Raw genomic sequence first — 20,706 nt, forward strand, 5'->3', positions numbered from 1 at the left:
GGATGAAGCGTCGTCTCACGTGGTCTGCACGTCCAGCACGAACGCTGGTCCAACTGAGGCGCCAGGTGGAAATGGCATGGCAAGCCGTTCCACAGGACTACATCCAGCATCTCTACGATCGTCTCCGTGGGAGAATAGCAGCCTGCATTGCTGCGAAAGGTGGATATACACTGTAGTAGTGCCGACATTGTGCATGCTCTGTTACCTGTGTCTATGTGCCTGTGGTTCTGTCAGTGTGATCATGTGATGTATCTGACCCCAGGAATGTGTCAATAAAGTTTCCCCTTCCTGGGACAATGAATTCACGGTGTTCTTATTTCAATTTCCAGGAGTGTAGTTCTAGACAGTGTTCAGCAATGGCTGACTTAGTCACCTGTCTTAATCTAGTGTGCCTCTGATGTTCTTTGCACCTGATCTCCACAGTTCTTGTCGTCTGGCCAATGTAGGACATGCCACATTGACAAGGTATATTGTAAATCCCTGGTTTTCGTCTTTGACACTCCCCAGCAGTCCCGCGATCTTGTTGGATGGACAGAAAACACACTTGATATTGTGCTTACGGAGGATCCTAGTGATTTGGGCAGAAATAGAGCAAGCATAGGGCAGATATGCCACCTTCTTTGCTCCATCTTGGTCTTCTTCAGGAACCTGTGGTATAGTGGCTGGTTGGAGTGCCCTCTCAATTTGTCTGTCCGTGTATCCATTCTTGGAGAAAACTGTTTTGAGACGTTCTATCTCTATAGGTAGATTCTCTTGGTCTGACAGGGCACGTGCTCTGTGGACCAAAGTCTTTAGAACCCCATTCTTCTCTGCAGGGTGGTGACAGCTGCTGGCCTGCAGATATAAATCAGTGTGTGTTGGTTTTCGGTACACACTGTGGCCAGTTGATCCATCTGCTTTCCTCTGGACTAGTACATCCAGAAATGGCAGCTGGCCATTCTTCTCCAGTTCCATGGCGAACTTGATATTAGGGTGGCATGAGTTAAGATGTTCAAGAAACTCATTGAGCCTGTCCATCCCATGTGGCCAGATCACGAAGGTGTCATCCACATACCTAAACAAGCATGTGGGTTTAAATGTGGCTGCCCTCTCCTCAAAGCTCTCCATAAACATGTTGGCAACCAAAGGGGACAGCGGGCTGCCCATAGCTACACCTTCAGTTTGCTCGTAGTATTGGTTTCTGTACAGGAAATACGTGGAAGTCAGTGTATGACTGAACAGGTCCATTCTCCTCATTACTCGCAACATTTGAAGAGACAAATATGTCCAAAAGAACAGACACCCCATATATGTATATATAATTAAAGCGAGATAGCCAGTGGTCTCTTCAGTGCAGATGCACACCAGGCTCGAACTCTTACGGCAATTGTCGAAGCGCTGCGAGTAATCAGGATAATGGGCAAGGACACTACGTCAGTAGTGTGTGTACAAGTGAGAATTTGAATCTGACGGAAGGCATGCTAAAGTAGCCTTGCAGCTGGGATGACCTGTGGTCGGAGCATCTGCTAGTAAACAGGGGACCCGGGTTCGAATCCCAGTCTGGCACAAATTTTCGACTTTCTCCACTGATTTCTATCAATACCCACTCGCGGCCAGTGTCTGTAATACCTCTGTGCCTCAATTGTGGAAACACCCCGCCCCCTTAAGCTGTTGCTAATCCATGTCGCCTCATGCCCATTCTTCTAGCAGGGCTAGTTTGGTATGTTTCACATGAAAACTTCTGTGAAGTTTGGAAGGTAAGAGATGAAGTGCTGGCGGAAGTAGAGTTATAAGGACGGGTCGCGTGAGTCGTTCTAGGGTGGCTCTGTTGGTACACCACTTGCCCACGAAAGGCAAAGGTCCCGTGTTCGAGTTCCGATCCGGCACACAGTTTTAATCTGGCAGGAAGTTTGGCCATCACAAGTAGGGTCCGTTGCCAGTGGACTCGCCAAATTCATTAATTGCTGCCGAACGAGGAGTCTGAAGGCAGCCGCAGAAGAGAGACGGAGGTGCCCGCAGCGTTTCGGCAGAGACGAGGGCGCCATCATCAGGAGGGTCTTTCCCGTTCGCAGGAGTCGAGCCCGGCGACGGCGGCCGACGCGCTGAGCAAGCTGCGCCAGCGGCCGCGCCTGCGCGTGCAGCCCGCCTCCAGGGCGCCCGCCCCCGCCGCCCCCGCGCGCCGAGGCCTCCCGCGCACCGGCGCCGCGCTGGCCCGCAGGCCGGCCGCCCCCGCCGCCTCCACCGCCGCCCCCGAAGACGCTGAGGAGCATGAGGCGCAAGGTGAGCGGCTCCCTGCAGATCCCTCTCCTCGCAATCACATCTGGTAGCATTCTGTCTGATGGACTCGCAGCACTTATTACGAGGGCTATCCACAAAGTACATTACGTTTTGGAATTAAAAATAAATAAAGTATTGGAATTTTCTTTAAAAATTATATACAGATGAAAGCCACACTTAAATACTACTTTTCTACATAGTTGCCATTTAAATTAAAGCACTTATCGTAGCGATGGACGAGCTTGGAAATTCCTTCGTCGTAAAATTCGGCCGCCTGTGCCTTCAGCCACGTGGTTACCTCTTCTTGAAGCTGTGCGTCGTCATCAAAACGCTGCATAGCCAACCACTTCTTCATTCCTGGGCATAAGTGGGAGTCGCTCTGTGCCAGGTCGGGACTGTACCACAGATGAGGAAACAACTCCCACTTAAAAGATTCGAGAACTTCACGAGTGGCATATGCCATGTGGCAAGGTCTTTGAGCCCAACTTTCCCCTGCGCTTGTTTTGTATTGCTCTTCTTACGTTGTGCAGAGTTTTGGCAATACCTTTGAGAGTTTATTGCAGTGCCTCTTTCCAGGAAATCCACAAAAATCACACCTTTTCTGTCCCAAAAGACAGTCACCATCACCTTCCTTGCCGACATTGTCTCCATGCATTCCTTGTTACCTCTCATGCGACAGTATCACAGTGCCATTTTTCAACAGAACAATGCTCAGCCATACGTGGAATGTGTCACTGTGAATTGTCTGTGAGGCACTCCAGCGACCAACAAGATCCCTAGCTCTACCTCCAGTGGAACGTTTGTGGGACCAGTTCAGATGTCACCTCTGTTCCAGCACGAACAGCCAGGATATCAACCATCAGCTAGGCCCACCCCGTTAGCTGAGCAAACGCACGGAATTTTCAGAGAGGGAAGGAGCACCTGGTTCCCGATATGAATCCTCCCGGCGGACTTGTGTCGAGGTCCGGTGAGCCAGCCAGTCTGTGGATGGTTTTTAGGCGGTTTTCCATCTGCCTCGGTGAATGTGGGTTGGGTCCCCTTACTCCACCTAAGCTACACTATCTCAGCAATTGCAGCACAAACCTGTTCCCCATGTACGCTGTACACCACCATTACTCTAACACGCAAACGTAGGGGTTGCACTCATCTGCTGTGAGACATTAATGGTGGGGGCGGGGGGGGAGGGGGGGGGGGGGAAGGCGAGGTCCACTGGGGGCCGAACCGCACAATAACCCTGGGTTCGGTGTGGGGCAGCAGAGGGGTGAAGTGGACTGCGGTAGTCGTCGTGGGCTTGTGGAGCACTGAGGCTGCAGCGAGGACAGACCCTCTCCATCGTTTCTAGGTCCTCAGTTAACAAACAACAATCAGTTACAGACGTTGTGGCGCAGAGGAGGGGACGGGGGAGGGAACCTTGCGTCTTGCTTTATGACACACTTCCCAACCGAGTCAGTGCATACATCGAGCCCAGAGGTAATGCAATGTCATAGTGACAAATCGCCTCATACTGTCATGTTCTTTGTAAATTTGAGCCGAGTTTGTAATCACTGAAATAAAATCAACGTATCCTCTCAACCAATGAAGTTTCATTTCAGTTCCTCCTCCCTTCCCAGTTTTGTTTTTCTGTCAGGCGATGTAGTTCACCCCTCTAGGACACTTACCAAATAAGAGCAATAAAGGCAAATGAGAAGGTCCAGTATGCAACTTCTGGAGAGGCCAGTCTCAATTCTTCGCCAGCCAATGGCGCAGTTCCCAGATGCACTATGGCAGGAGTCTTTAAGGGCTGTAGGCGAAAAATTAGTAATGACTGAAGTGTGAGTTAGGTTTTGATCAGTGCTGAACTAGCCAAATGATTACGGCAGCTGCTTTCATGAAGTAGCAGTCAGGATTCCCGTCCCTCTCGGGCACATACAAAGATGGAGTATAAATAGCAACAGCAAAAAATAATTAATGTTGAGTAATGAAATTTCGGGAATGCATTTGTCTAGGTAACATAATTAAGTTATTAACACTCAAAATCACAAATTAATGTACACCAGATAAGTCATCACAAATGTGATATTAAGAACCGGTGTAACCACCACGATGTTGAATGCGAGCATGCATTCAGTTGTAGAGGTGCCAGATGTCAGTTTTTAGCATGGATTTCCATGCCTGTTGCGCTTGGTCAATGAATTCAGGGTCTGTTAATGTAGTTTGTCGATAAAGCAGGAGTTGTCCGATGATGTCCCGTATGTGGTCGACTGGAGACAGATCTGGTCATCTAGCAGGCCTAGGCAACATCTCTACACGGTGTAGACCATGCTGGGCTAGAGCGGCGGTAGGTGATCGAGCGTTGTCCTGTTGAAAAACACCCCCCCCCCCAGAACACCGTTAATGAATGGCAGCACAACAGGTCCAATCAGAAAGTTTAAGTTTAGTCTTGGAGGAGTCAGGGTGTGTAGAATAAAAACGAGGGTGCTCCTCCTGTCATAAGAAGTCGCGCCTCAAAACATGGGCAGGTGGGCTACAATGGCGGTCGGTGAGTGAGCGTTATCCTGTTGGAAAACGCCCCCTGGAATACTGTTAATGAATGGCAGCACAACAGTTCGAATCACCAGATTGAAGTTCAGTCTTGGAGGAGTCAGAGTGTGTAGGATAACAAGGAGAGTGTGTCATACGAAATCGCGCCCCAACACACAAGCAGGTGGGCTACAATGGCGGTAGGTGAGTGAGCGTTATCCTGTTGGAAAAAGCCCCCTGGAATGCTGTTAATGAATGGCAGCACAACAGTTCGAATCACCAGATTGAAGTTCAGTCTTGGTGGAGTCAGAGTGTGTAGGATAACAAAGAGAGTGTGTCATTCGAAATCGCGCCCCAGCACACAGGCAGGTGGGCTACAATGGCGGTAGGTGAGTGAGCGTTATCCTGTTGGAAAACACACCGCCGGAATAATGTTAACGAATGCCAGCACAACAGGTCGTATCACCATATTGAAGTTCAGTCTTGGAGGAGTCAGGGTGTGTAGGATAACAAGGAGAGTGTGTGATACGAAATCGTGCCCAAACACACAGGCAGGTGGGCTATAATGGCGGTAGGTGAGTGAGCGTTATCATGTTGGAAAACACCCCCCAGAATACTGTTAACGAATTCCAGCTCAACAGGTCGATTCAGCAAATTTCAGTCTTGGAGCAGTCAGGGTGTGTAGGATAACAACGAGAGTACTCCTGCTGTCATACAAAATCGCGCCCCAACATACAGGCAGGTGGGCTACACCGGTGGTAGGTGTGGGAGTGAGCGTTATCCTGTTGGAAAACACCCCCTGGAATGCTGTTAATGAATGGCAGCACAACAGGTCGAATCAGAAAGTTTAAGTTTAGTCTTGGAGGAGTCAGGGTGTGTAGAATAACAACGAGGGTGCTCCTCCTGTCATACGAAATCGCGCCTCAAAACATGGGCAGGTGGGCTACAATGGCGGTAGGTGAGCGAGCGTTATCCTGTTGGAAAACTCCTCACAGAATGCTGTTAATGAATGGCAGCTCAACAGGTCGGATCAGCAAATTTAAGATTAGTCTTGGAGGAGTCAGGGTGTGTAGGATAACACCGAGAGTGCTCCTGCTGTCACATTAATTCGCGGCCCAACACACAGGAAGGTGGGCTGCAATGGCGGTAGGTGATCGAAAGTTGTCCTGTTGGAAAACACCCCCCACCCGGAACGCCGTTAATGAATGGCAGCACAACAGGTCGAATCACCAGATTGAAGTTCAGTCTTGGAGGAGTCAGGGTGTGTATGATAATAAGGAGAGTGTGTCATGCGAAATCGCGCCCCAGCACACAGGCAGGTTGATTGCAGGCCTTGAACCGGCCTCCTCCTAACCAACACACGGCCATAGCTGGCACCGAGGCAGTACCAGCTGTCGTCGCAAAACGTAACAGACCTCCACTCTGCCCTCCATGACCTCTCGCTTGGCGCTACTGAAATAGGCAAGAGGGATATTTTGTGGTCAGGGCGTCTGGCTATGAGCTGTCCTGGAAGTAAACAGTTTGTAGCAGTCCATTCTGTGGCGCCAACTGCTGCTCAGATTGCTGCTGCAGATGCAGTACGACTCGTTAGCGCCGTAGGCTTCCCTCTCGGTAGTGCTACGTGGCCGTCTGGAGCCCAGTGTTCATGCCACCGTACCTGCTCGCGACCACTGCTGCCAGCATTCATATACAGCGATGCATTGCTGCCAAGACGTTCTGCAGTATCTCAGAAGGAACACCCAGCTTCTCGTAGCCCAATCGCATGACCTTGTAATGATCCCGATAGGAGGGAAAAGAAGTATGGAAGTATACGATACTGAGAATAAATTACGATTTCACAGTAAATAAAACTAAAATTAGTTAAATTTCGTATGGGTGCAACTACAATGCAATGTTTTTCAAAGTCTTTAATATCTAATATTTCGATCCAAAAGAGATTGGAAAAGCAAGGTACACTTATTTAAACTGTTTTAACACTGTTTGCTCACATAGGCTTATTCAAAGTGTAAACATATGTGACTACGAAATTGCTCGTTATAAAATTTGCCCAGGAAAACCTGATTATTCACTACACTTAGCATGAAAAACAAATAAGTTTAGTAATAGTTTTGTTCTGTATGCTCACGTAATTTACAGGTTGGCACCCCAATATTATGCAAATGAGGAAGGTCATATTCAACAATTTGTACTCCAGCTATTTCACTTGATTGACACTTGTAATTATTTGTAAAAGGCACCATTTATATTTTTTAATCTAATCACCTGAGCACCAGAATCATTCGTAACTATTTCATGTAAATAATTAATTTAATAACAATTTAACTGACTCTAAAAAAAAGAGATAATTTGTTGATCTCTTTGGAAGGTTATAAATACGAGAGCACTGTCAAAGACCGGCAGGCAGTTGGCTCAGTGTAGTTGTGAAAGTCACGTCGGTCAGTGTTTTTAGTGCCGGATAATTCCAAAGAGTAAATATCTCTGGAGTGAGCATTGAGTTCTGCGCATGTTGTCAACATTAAACCAGGATTGTCACGTGTTTTCTGGACTTCGCTGTGCGTGTGTGCTTTCTGCAGCGCTTGAGGTTTATGATATCAAGAGTTTCTGTTGTGTTTCACCGTTTGTTGATAATGTAACGGCGATGGTGAATTACTGTTTTTGCTACGGATGCAAAGAAAAATGTGTGAATGGAAGGATAGTAACTTTTCATTGGTACATATCATGTAGCTCTAATTATAGTTATCATATTAGTAAGAGACATTGTATATGTTTAAAAATTTCGAGATGCGTTATAATTAAGGCTTGATTCTGCAAACCTATTTTTCTACGATTTGATCGACTATATAATCGATATTACAGCTCGTACAAAAGCTTACAAAAAATCGCTTCCTCGCGTAAATTTGCTAGTGGAATAGGAAAGGGAATGGTTAGTTGTTTCAGCAAATACTATCCTCTATGCATTTATCAGTGACTTGTCGATTTTATATTTAGATTACTCAGTCTACTATTTATTTAATGAACTGGGACCAAGTACGTAAAATATGTTAAATAAATACTTAAAAGTGTCACCAGTAAGAAAAATTGTGCTTTAGGTCGCAAAAGCGAGAAAATAAATACGCTGAAATAGCAGAAAAAAGGACGAATAAGCAGGGATATAATCACTAATGTGTGGCAAATTCGGAGTTTTTCGGACACTTGCAAAAGTACTAGCGTACTGTCAAGTCGCTTTGCAAGACTATCACTGCAAAAATGTACGTCAGCCTCTGTAATACCATAAAGTGCCGTATCACACCGAAAACTACCAAAAATCGAGTGCACTTGAACTGTGACACCTATTGCAAAGAAACAGAATGTAATATCACTTGCCCTTAAAGGTTACGTAGCTGGTTTATTCCCGGTATCAAATGAATACTGTTAAAATGTGTGCCCAACATATATAAATAATCCACGACACTACGAAAAGAATCCGTCTGCACTAGGGATGTAGTGACATTCTAAACATACAGGGCGCTATACGGACAAATACACGACGTCCCGAGAACACGTGACCAATGTATGCTGACAACACAAAGTCTGTTCTGCGCATGTGGATGCTCCCTCCAGAGATATTTACTCTATGGATAAGTCCATTGTATGTAAAAATGCGTGGATCGCCGAACCAAAGAGGTTGATGCACAAGATGTAACTGTTTTGTCAGAGACGCCATGTAAACTTTACGTGTGTGTTTTTTAAAGAGGAATAAAAACGCGCGATGACTTTTATAAAACTACTAGATGTCTCCAGGCTTACCTTTTTTAAAAATCCGGACCTCTTATAAATATGTAATACCCTAGCCAACAAAAGTGAAGAGCCATAAACTTTGTCTCTTTGAAACAGTACTATTCAGCGTTCTGACGACCACCCTGCGAACATCTTTGAAATGTTTTGATGAGAAGTTATATTCTGCTAAAGCATGTCACATTTTATTTACTTAGATAAAACTAAATTTTCATCATATTAAGGCAGGGGGCCGTTATAACCTCTTTGAAACTCAGTGGGGTGTTGATAATGACGTCTTTGCCGATTTAAAGGCGTTCTTGACTTAATTATATGAAGATGGTATCTGCTCTTTCGGACATGTCCAAAAGAACAGATACCATCTTCATACAGTTAAGGCTAACCGGCCATTTACCTTATTCTTCTGTGCTGGATGCACACGCATTACCCGAACTCTTACGGGACTCGGTAACATTGTCTGCCACGACTAATGAGTGTAATGGGTAGCGACACTACGAATGTCTTGTGCGGATTATATGTTGGAAGTCTGGGTCTCACGGGGAGCGTGCAAGGGATAAGTCAGTGCAGTTGCAATATTCATCTGTGCCCTGATAGAGCGTCTGCCATGTAAGCAGGAGATCCCGGGTTCGAGTCCTGGTTGGGGCACACATTTTCAACTGTCCCCGTTGATGTATATCATTGCCTTAAAGCTACCTAACGCGTGTTATTCAGAGCAAATGTGATTTACGAGGGTCGGTCAAAAAGTAATGCCTCCCATTTTTTTTCTACTTAAAAAAATTAAGTTAAATGAAAAATTTGAATTTGGCGCCATTCCTCAAACCTTCTTCTGCAATCCACTGCAGTAGTAACTTTCTGTGTCAACAGGTGGCAGCACAGCAGAAGTTTGTAAGATGGCCGACATCGATGTTCGTTTGAGACAGCGTTGTGTGATTGAATTCTTGAATGCAGAAGGTGAAACGCCCATACGCATTCATGAAAGACTGAAGAAGGTGTATGGTGTTGTGACAGTGGATGTCAGCACTGTTAGACGATGGGTTCGTCGTTGTAAGGAAGCTGAAGGGCAAACACCGTTGACTGACGAAAAGCGGAGCGGCAGGCCGGTGAGTGCAGTGACTCCACACAACATTCAGCAAGTTGATGACATCATTCGTGGTGACCGTCGGGTGACTGCAGATGAAGTGTAAAGGCAGTGTGATCACGATTATTAAACAATTGGGGTACTCAAAAGTTTGTGCACGGTGGGTTCCAAGAATGTTAACCGACAGAATAAAGAGGCAAGGAAAACAATAGCCTCCCAACACTTGCAGCGCTTCCGTTTGGAGGGAGATGAGTTTCTGAAAAAAATTGTGACCGGGGACGAAACATGGGTGCATTTTTTTGAACCCGAATCAAAGAGGCAGTCAATGGAGTGGCGTCACACAAGCTCGCCGAGGAAGAAAAAATTCAAAACTGTGCGATCGGCAGGGAAAGTTATGGCAACAGTTTTCTGGGATACAGAGGGTGTGATTCTGGTTGATTTTTTGGAGCAGGGATGCACAATAAATTCTGTTCAATACGTCACAACCCTCAAAAAACTTAAAGCACGTCTTCAGCGAATTCGCCCAACAAAATCAATGGCAGATGTTCTTCTTTTGCATGACAATGCAAGACCACACACCAGTCGTCACACCTCTGACGAGATTGTCAAAATTGGATGGGAAGTTTTGCCTCATCCCCCATACAGCCCTGACCTGGCACCATCAGACTTCCATCTGTTCGGGCCACTAAAAGAAGCTCATCGTGGGATTCATTTTGAAGATGAGGAGGCCGTCAAAACATCCGTGCGTCAATGGCTTAGGAAGCAGAGCTGTGATTTTTACCGTGCTGGGATACATGCCCTTGTTCAAAGATGGACCAAAACTGTAGAGATGGGCGGAGATTACATTGAAAAATGACAAAATGATCCTCAATGTTGTGGTTTTCAACCTATGTAATTGCATTTAAATTTCCTGACAATTAAACGTAGAAAAAAATAGGAGGCATTACTTTTTGACTGACCCTCGTACATCCTCACAGTAGCCACTAACGCCGCTCTTACGGGACAGTATTTAAGTAGCCATCTTCTTTCAGATGTAGGAACTCGGCTAACAACTCCTTCTTGGTGTTCCATATGCCTCAATTGTTCCTGCCAGTATCATTTCATGCCACTGCACCCCCGTAACTCCTATCATTTCATGCCACTGCACCCCCGTAACTCCATTAGCATCGATACATTAGCTGCGTTTCAGCGCACTTAATTCAGTTAACGAGGTTGGATTCCCGAGCAGTATGGGAACACGCGAGGAAAGCCTCGGCCTACGACTTCTCTTTTAAGATAGGTCAAGGAAAGGCAAACATGCATTTGTGGAATTAGAGTTTTTAACAGTGTTGATGGAAATACTGTCTTTGAAATTCTGAAGGTGCAGGGCTAAAATACAGTGAGCGAAAGGCTGTTTACATCTCGTACGGAAAGGAGACGGCAGTTATAAGAATCGAGAGGAAGCAGTGGTTGGGAGTAAGAGAGAGGGCTTAAGCCTATTACCGATGTTATTCAGTCTGTACATTGAACATGCAGTAAAGGAAACCAAAGAAAAATTTTTGAGTAAGAATCAATGTTTAGGGAAAAGTAATAAAAACTTTGAGGTTTGCCGATGATATTGTAATTCTGTCAGAGGCAGGAAAGGACTTGGAAGAGCAGCTGAACGGAATTGAAAGGGAGATATAAGATGAACATCAACAAAAGCAAAACGAGGATAATGGAATGTAGTTCAATTAAATCAGGTGATGCTGAGCGAGTTAGATTAGGAAATGAGACAGTAGATGATGGCTGAATTAGACAGGACATAAAATGTAGACTGGCAGTGGCAAGAAAAAGCGTTTCTTAGGAAGAGAAATTTGCTAATGTCGCGTATAGATTTAAGTGTTAGGAAGCCTTTTTCTGAAAGTATTTGTATGGGCTGTAGCGACGTGATGGTTAATAAAAATTTCAGACAAAAAGAGAAGTTTTTGAAATGTGGTACTGCAGAAGAATGCTAAAGGTTAGGTGGGTAGATCGTGTAACTAATGAGGAGATATTGAATAGAATAGGGGAGCAAAGAAATTTGTGGCAAAACCTGATTAGCAGAAGGGATTGGTAGGTAGGGAGGGAAGAGTGTGGAGGTGAAAATCGTAGAGGGAGAACAAGAGATGAATACAACAAGCAGGTTGAGATAGATATAGGTTGCAAGAGTTAACCAGAGGCGAAGAGGCTTTCAGAGGATAGAGTTTCATGGATGGCTGCATCAAAGCAGTCTGTGGCCTGATGACCACAACAGCAATAACACAGTCCTGTACCTGTCGTTACAGAGTCAGCAGAGAAGTCGGCCAGCGAGGAGCCGCCCGCCCCCGCCGCCCCCGAGTCCGCGGACGGCGCCGCCCCCGCGGCAGAGCCCGCCCCCACGACGCCCGCCTCCGGCCTGAGCCGCCTCCTCGCCAAGCGCCGACCGCTGGTTCGCCGCCCCCAGCCACAGACAGCAGCAGCTACGGCCTAGGCGTCCAGCTGTCTCATCTCGCCGTGAGCCGCCACAGTCGCACGTCTCACAGACGACCCCGACGATCCCCCCCCCCTCCTCCTTCCCATAGCCCCGCCTCCATCCTGGCACCTAGCCCTCCAATCCGCCACCTAACCCTGCCAAATTCCCCACATGCTCCTCCTACTGTTGGGGTCTCTCCACCCACTGGACCTACACACGAGTCAGTAGCAGACGTCGCAACTCGACCGGTGTCCCAAAGGCGATGATCACCATTTTGTTACAAACGTTGAGGTGGACTGACTACACAAAGCAGACTTGTCTCCAAACACTCTATATCATACGTTTCTCTCGAAGAAACATGCCAGATGGCACTATCCTATCCTTCCCAACCTCCTTATGTTCCACAGACCAGGTAGAATATCTAGCTGTGTCGAACACATCAGCGGTGGTGTCTACAGAAATCTCAAGTCAATATCGAGAGAAAGTTGAATATATCCATGTGCAGCCACAGCAGATCTGATGAATTGTCAAACCAGCACCTTCATACTTCATCAAACTTTATTAAATTCCTTCCACATCCAAACGACTCCAATTGACTCATTCTTTGTACAAACAGTGATAGCGTCTCTTATCAGTTCATTGGTCCTCCTCAACATATTACAACCAATTTCATAATCTTGAAAGTTGAACTCCATCTGTGCATAGTTTTAGCTTCTTACTTACCAAATTTTTCTATCACAGAATATCGCAAAACAACGTCCAGCTTCACTTGCAAAACGCAAATGGCACAACCTTGACTCTGAGATGGGGTTCAAATGGGATAAAACCATGGAGCTAGTGCTGACCTCACTCCACATTTAAACCCATCATCTTTCTCGAAATACGCAACCCTTATACGTGAATGAAAGGCGCAAAATGCAAAAAAAAAGCACTAGCTCTTATGATCTCAAACTACCGAAACGTGCAGATGCTTTCTGCTCTGCCCGATTTACTAACTCAAACTGTAAATAAGTATACTGGTCTTCGCAGACGATATATAGAATTTGGCGTGGCAGGGGGCGTTGAGGACATCGACACAGTCTCACAGTACTGTTCCCTTCAGAGGACTTAAAATGGTGACAGGAGAAGGACACAGAAAATACACAACTCTCACTCTTGAAGTGACTGATGTAAAATTAGACCGCTCACCTGATTTTAATCCCGATATTTACTGGTACACTTGACGAATTTATGTCATGACCATTGTCCTTCCTCTAGCAAAGTCTTTGCTTTTCAACCTGCACAACCCGACTCTCCCTGCCGTTTCCTCAGCCCTGAAATGAGCCCGATGGACACACACACACACACACACACACACACACACACACACACACACTCACACATACATACACACACACACACACACACACACATACTCCCAGATGAGGCACCACTGCGTCCCACTGTGGTTCTCCTTGGACCCTGGCTATGAGGGACACGCAGGTGCCCGTACTATTCCTCCTGATGAGCCACTACCCCGTCCCCCTCCCTCATTACTGGGACCCCTATTATTACTATTACTATTATAGTTTTTGCTACTAGTTCGAGCACCATCCACTGGCTGGTGTTCGTTTTACTTGTGAGTGTGCAGCCTTACCCTGAGCTGCCAGTGTGAAAGTGCCAAGACTCTTCTTATTGTTTGTTTTTTATTGTCTCCCTCTCCTCATTATTTTTGTACATATTGTATTTCCACACTTGATGCATTGAATTGATTGAGAGGAATAAAACATATTATTACAACTTACTCTGTCTCTTTACATTCTCCTCTAAATGGTATCCAAACCTTTCATCCATAATTGGGCATTTTGCAAACACATGTTTACTTATATATTTTATATGGCGACATAAATGTCTTAATGCCTACTGTTACATCTAACCAGACATCCATAATGAGTGTACAATACAGCATGTGAAGTCCATGATGAGTACATAACAATACAATAATATAATAATAATCACACAGTTTTAATATCTTCTGTAAGGCAATGAATATTGATCAGATTCAACACATCCTCAGTCCCAAATTTTTTTCATCTAGCTATTGATCACCCTATAGTCGCACCACTATCACCAGTAAAACTAAAGAAAGAAATTAATTTAATCAAAACTGAGGCCTTTAATAATGGTGGAAAAAAATTTCGAAGTGAAAACTAACAAATGAATCACTACTATAGGTAATGATCTGAATGAAGACTTTGATAGAGCAAAATGTATTTCAGTACCTTACTTATGTAATGTATCGTATAAGATGCAACGTCTGTCAGCCGTTGTGGCCGAACGGTTCTAGGCGCTTCAGTCCGGAACCACGCTGTTGCTACGGTCGCAGGTTCAAATCCTGCCTCTGGCATGGATGTGTGTGCTGTCCTTAGGTTACTTAGGTTTAAGTAGTTCTATGTCTAGGGGACTGATGACCTCAGTTTTAAGTCCCATAGTGCTTAGAGCCATTTGAACCATTTTTGATGCAACGTCTAGTAGTTAAAAATATGGCTGCACTTCTCCACGAATAACACTTTAGGAAAAAATTAATCTGTAATTTAAGTCATTTTTAGAAGAAATTACATTTTCATGGATATCCTTAATTAAATCATTGTCTTCAGAAATACTTGATAAGGAATGCTTTCCACATGTTAATATGTATGAATAATTGTGATAAACGGATAACATTCTTGTTAATGGCAAATGTCCACTTGCATGGAATGTAGTTGGCAGTACAGTAGGCATACCAAATAGTTCACATGATAAATCACAATATGTGGCACTCAAGATTAATCCACTATTATTCAATCTCAGTGTAAAGGATAGCTCAGGTGTATCATAATTTCTACATGTAAATGTGACATCAAGCGTGGAGTTAAATGAGAAAATTGTACCTTCAGAACATCGTTCAAGAAATGGATGATAAAGATGCATTAAAATTCTAGGGCAGTCATCTCTTGGGATGATTCATAAACAATTCTTTCTCGCAGCTCTACACTCTACAATCTGAAAATACAGCCAATTCAGCGCAAATTTACTTATGACAGTGCTTACACATGTGTAAATCGTTTTCATTTAGGGACACAAAAATCTTTGATCCTTGCTGATCAGTAGGTTAATCATTTAGTATGTACGTTACATGAATACCTGCCTGTCTCCATTTCCCAGGGTAAGTATAAATCTTATGCATCTCAAAACTATGCTTTGATCCAGCAATGGGTATAGAAACAATAACAGTTAATTCAGCTTCAAACATTAAAGAGTGTGTGGTGGTTAACTTTTAGCAAGCACATAAATTGTAAGAGTTAACAGGGTAAGTCATAATATATGTTGCATCTAGCTTTCGTTCCATTGATAGTAGGATCTGTAAGAATTGTTCCGGATGTGTTAGTACAATGGCCAAGCAATCATTTGAACTACTTTCTAAGGCTGTTCTTAAGGGCATCAATTCTAGTATTTGATAAACTATCAGTAAATCTAAATGTGCACTCACAGCATTTAATCCTTGGAATAGTTCTTGGATATTTGCATTCGTTTCATTACGAATTATGTGGAAACGTGAGAAAAAATTGTCCGTGTGGAGATGGAATCACGTGACCAGCCTTTGGCCGTTGTGGAGGGGAGAGTGCAAATTCCTGTGAAACCTGAGGTTTGCGAATCCGGCTGAGGGCCATACGTGCGGAGAAGCAGCGGGTGAGGCGGGAACAGGCTGTAGGGGCGCTGCGAGCAGAGTGGCAGTCTGACCACGGTGGCGGGACTAACCCACCCTGACAGAGAGGCAGAGAAAAGACCAACCACATGACAAGGACGCCGAGACAAAATCTGGATGACCACTTCCCATATAAAATCTGCAACACTGTTTAGAGACACGAGCTCCAGGTCTAATCAACAATTTAAATTTCAGCCACAATCGCAGACACCAGCGTCCAGCTGCCAGTTAATGTCACAATATTGCAAAGATATTTTCTCCCATTCTCCCAGTAATTTCGCAGTTGTATCACAGCACATGACATCTATCTAATGGCAGTCCACGTGTAAGGTGGCGTGGTCTCCTGATACCGCTCGGCCACTGCGGCCGGCCGTAACAGTAAGGTCTTTGAAGGTCAACAAAAGTCACGAAAGCTGTATGAACGTCCATTTACAGAAGGTGTCCTAAGTGATTGGTATGAAAGCTGAGCTACATTCTTCTTACCATGGATCGAGTGGTATCCCTTATCACATCGGCACTTATCGAAGAACATTCTCTGACATTTCTCTCTCGCATATCTTCAGGTGTAGTTGGAATGTCTTCATAAAGAATGTCTTTTGCGAATCCTAGAGGCGTTAAGTCTGGCGAACAGGCCGGCCACGACACATCTCCTCCGCGTCCAATCTAACGATTTGGGAATTGTCTCTGCAACTCATTTCTAGCCATCAGCGAAAAATGTGCTGGACACCCATCGTGTTGGCACCACATTCTGTTCCCTGTTCCTAAAGGTATTTCTTCCAATAACAGACCTAATGTTTCTTGCAGGAATGTGGTGTACTTTCTACCATTAAGATTTACTTCGATGAAATAGGTGCCTATAATTCTGTCCTCCAGAATCCCACACCACGCATTCACCAACCATGGTTTTCGGTGTGCAACTTGCCGCAGCCGACATGGACTTTCAGTTGCCCAATAATGCATGTTATGCAAATTAACATTTCCATGGTTTGTGAATGTAGCCTCGTCAGCAAATAAAATCAAATTAACAAATGTGTCATCCCTCTGAGTCTGAAGTTGAGCCCATCGGCAGAATTCAGTGCGATCCATACAATCCGTAGCAGTTAATTGTTGGTGGAGACTTGATACGGTAATGATGAGATTTATGGCGATGCAGAACACGGACAATAATGGCTCACGCCAGATTCCCTTGCAATTTGACGCGAAGGATCTCGAACCACAGTGGAAAGAGTACCAATTTCCGTTTCCTACTTGGTAACTTTTCATTGCCAGATATGTTTCCGAAGCGTTAAAGATCCATTTGTCCTCAGTTCATCATATATTTAAATGTTCTGTATGTAGGGTGAGGACTTTCAGGATCTCTTTCAGCATATAAGTCTCTAGCTCTCACACAATTTCGTTGGCATTCTCTATAAATGAGAAACATATTGACTTGTCCATCTGGGAAGTACATCATTCACATTCGCTTGATTCGACGATACTAGTGTTACCGTTTTAGCTGGTGTTGTATTGCGAATTGTGTTTACATGTCAATGGCACGCTACACGGATACACTGTTTTCTGCGAATATTTACTATTTGCACGATATACGAGAGTGAATTGTCAGAGCACGTGCTTCGATAAATGTCGAAGTGATAAGGAATACTACTCAATCCATGATAAGATTTCAGCACTTCATGTAAGTAGATGTTCATGCCAGCTTTTTGACCTCCGTTTGCGTTCAAAGACCTTACTGTTACACATCATTGGATTCGTCTCGATAGCCGCTATCAGAAAATAATCCCGTGATTACTGAATGTTGCTTCATCGGTGAAGAGCACACGTTTGAAGAATGTGTTATCATCTCGCAGGCGTCGCAGAGAGAACCGACAAAATTCTGTACGACGGTAGAAATCGCATCCTTCGAGTGCCTGATGGAGTGGAAGGTGGTACGGGTGCAACTTATACCGGTGCAGAATGTGCGTGACACTCGTCTGGCTGTTCCCACATTCCGCGGCAACACGTCTCGCGCCTCAATCAGAATCGATAAAGGTCGTGGCCAGGACAGCCTCATGGCGGTCTCTGTCGGTCGCAGTCTTCTTCCTCCTCCTTTGTCTGCTGTTAAAGCTGCTTCTTCGCACTATAGTACAACTCTTCTATCGTGGCGGTTCGCGCATGCCCGCCCAGACGCGGGAGATTGCTGCGTTGCCAGTTGTACGCGCCAAGGGAAGCAGCGCCATAGTATAGGGTAGTTCGCAAACTTACGTTTAGGGGGGAGCTCGCAGTTTATAAAGTAAAGCCGCCAGAGCCGCATTAAGCCCTTTGCTGCTACAGAGACGTGCTCCCTGCATTCCGCGATGTGCGCGGTTATGTCATCATCGCACTGCTCGCCTGTGCAGACACATCGTGTTTCGACTGCTTTTACACACTTTATCATTCGATTTCACAAAAGCTATTTGGCCCAAAAATTTCAATTTTACACATCTTCATGACTGATACCTTCCCCCCATTATTGACTTAATTTTGTTTCGATGTTCAACACAGTTATTGTGCGGCATTAGATGTAGTGAACCATTGCACGAAATGACAGCGGCCAAATTTAGGTTCGTTCTGCGCATCTTACGTCACAAAACACTGTCGGCCAATGAACAGAGAACGACGTTGGCAGAGCACGACTGCAGAGCAGAGCACGGACGAGTGTCTTCAGTTTTAGAAATGTTCAGTCATAAATAAAGTAATTGAACCAAAGCAGTGTCTTGCTAGCAGAATTTCTTTTATAGAAAGTTTGGAAAAAGCATTCTTTATACCAATTGCTTCATATTCTATTAAGTAATTAAACCAAACAAGCAATAAGCCTTGTAAGTCAGGCGATAGCAAGGAAAGGTGTTTGTATCACTCTCACTAACCGCTCTTTCGCAATAAAGAACAGCGGTAATTGTTTATTTCCTATTGTACTTCGACGAAACGTGAGTAATTCATAGTCATAAAAATAGTGTTTGTCGGTATTTTGCGCGACCTGTTAGAGTCATCCAGGAGATGTATTCAACGACGAGCTGCATTAGCATAATGGTTAAAGGGCTGTATGATTGCTAAGCGAAAGGTTCTGAGTTCAAACCTGGTTCAGTGCTTAATATATTCTTTACTTAAAAACAGTATCGAAGTGTCTTACTTCATGAATTTCATCCGCTTGAATGTAATTTTTTGAAATGTCAAGTGGCAACTGAAATCGACCATACGGAAAGTATACGCTGTGGACTTTTACCTTTCCAAACTCTTAAAAAATTTCGTGCAATGGTTTACTACATCTAATACTGCACAATAACTGCGTTGAACATCGAAACAAAATTAAGTCAATAATGGGGGAGAAGGTATCAGTCATGAAAATGTGTAAAATTCAAATTTTTGGGCCAAATAGCTTTTGTGAAATCGAATGATAAAGTGTGTCAAAGCAGTCTAAACAGCACGTGTCTGCACAGGCAAGCAGTGCAATGATGACAAAATGGCGCACATCGCCGAATGCGTGGAGCACGTCTCTGTAGCAGCGAAAGGGTTAATGCAGCCGTGGTGGCTTTACTCCATACACTGCGCACTCTCCCCTAAACGTAAGCTTGCGAACTATATTACGGCGCTGCTTCCCTTGGCGCGTACAACTGGCAACACAGCAATCTTCCGCGTCTGGGTGGGATTGCGCGAACCGCCAAGATAGAAGAGTTGAACTATAGTCGTACGTCGCTGTCGCGCGAGCCGTGTTTACAGCCTGCAGCCGCTTCCGACCGCCTCGACCTTCAATCGTACAATATTTCCCAGCGACTCATAAGCAAAGTTTGAATCACAATAGCAACATGCGTTACATCACTATACGCGTCTTTTCCAGAGCGTCCGAATGATGGTAAAAAAGGTATAGCGTCCCATTTAAAAAACATGTACTTGCCTCTTTGTCTTGGTCAATATAAACGTTGTGATTATTGTGCATGTACCATGATTCGCCGAAAAGTGCAATCGCCCCTGGAATAAACGCCGTGTTACAGCTTAGGTGACTCACGAGAGACATATATATATACACACTCCTGGAAATTGAAATAAGAACACCGTGAAATCATTCTCCCAGGAAGGGGAAACTTTATTGACACATTCCTGGGGTCAGATACATCACATGATCACACTGACAGAACCACAGGCACATAGACACAGGCAACAGAGCATGCACAATGTCGGCACTAGTACAGTGTATATCCACCTTTCGCAGCAATGCAGGCTGCTATTCTCCCATGGAGACGATCGTAGAGATGGTGGGTGTAGTCCTGTGGAACGGCTTGCCATGCCATTTCCACCTGGCGCCTCAGTTGGACCAGCGTTCGTGCTGGACGTGCAGACCGCGTGAGACGACACTTCATCCAGTCCCAAACATGCTCAATGGGGAATAGATCCGGAGATCTTGCTGGCCACGGTAGTTGACTTACACCTTCTAGAGCACGTTGGGTGGCACGGGATACATGCGGACGTGCATTGTCCTGTTGGAACAGCAAGTTCCCTTGCCGGTCTAGGAATGGTAGAACGATGGGTTCGATGACGGTTTGGATGTACCGTGCACTATTCAGTGTCCCCTCGACGATCACCAGAGGTGTACGGCCAGTGTAGGAGATCGCTCCCCACACCACGATGCCGGGTGTTGGCCCTGTGTGCCTCGGTCGTATGCAGTCCTGATTGTGGCGCTCACCTGCACGGCGCCAAACACGCATACGACCACCATTGGCACCAAGGCAGAAGCGACTCTCATCGCTGAAGACGACATGTCTCCATTCGTCCCTCCATTCACGCCTGTCGCGACACCACTGGAGGCGGGCTGCACGATGTTGGGGCGTGAGCGGAAGACGGCCTAACGGTGTGCGGGACCGTAGCCCAGCTTCATGGAGACGGTTGCGAATGGTCCTCGCCGATACCCCAGGA

The 20,706-nt window shown here is 45.3% G+C and overlaps 1 protein-coding gene across 1 annotated transcript in view; it reads left to right on the forward strand.

Moving 5' to 3' along the window:
• The window catches only part of LOC126295440 (mucin-19-like), a 293,300-nt gene extending 279,457 nt beyond the window's left edge, over window positions 1-13,843 (forward strand). Inside the window, exons 14-15 of the mRNA XM_049987938.1 lie at window positions 2,052-2,259; window positions 11,893-13,843. Of these exons, the coding sequence (XP_049843895.1) occupies window positions 2,052-2,259; window positions 11,893-12,077 (393 nt within the window). The 3' untranslated portion in view covers window positions 12,078-13,843. The remainder of the gene's footprint in view (window positions 1-2,051; window positions 2,260-11,892) is intronic.
• Window positions 13,844-20,706: the final 6,863 nt, after the last annotated feature.

Source organism: Schistocerca gregaria, chromosome 11 (assembly GCF_023897955.1).
Source record: "Schistocerca gregaria isolate iqSchGreg1 chromosome 11, iqSchGreg1.2, whole genome shotgun sequence".
Taxonomy (NCBI): Eukaryota; Metazoa; Arthropoda; class Insecta; order Orthoptera; family Acrididae; genus Schistocerca; species Schistocerca gregaria.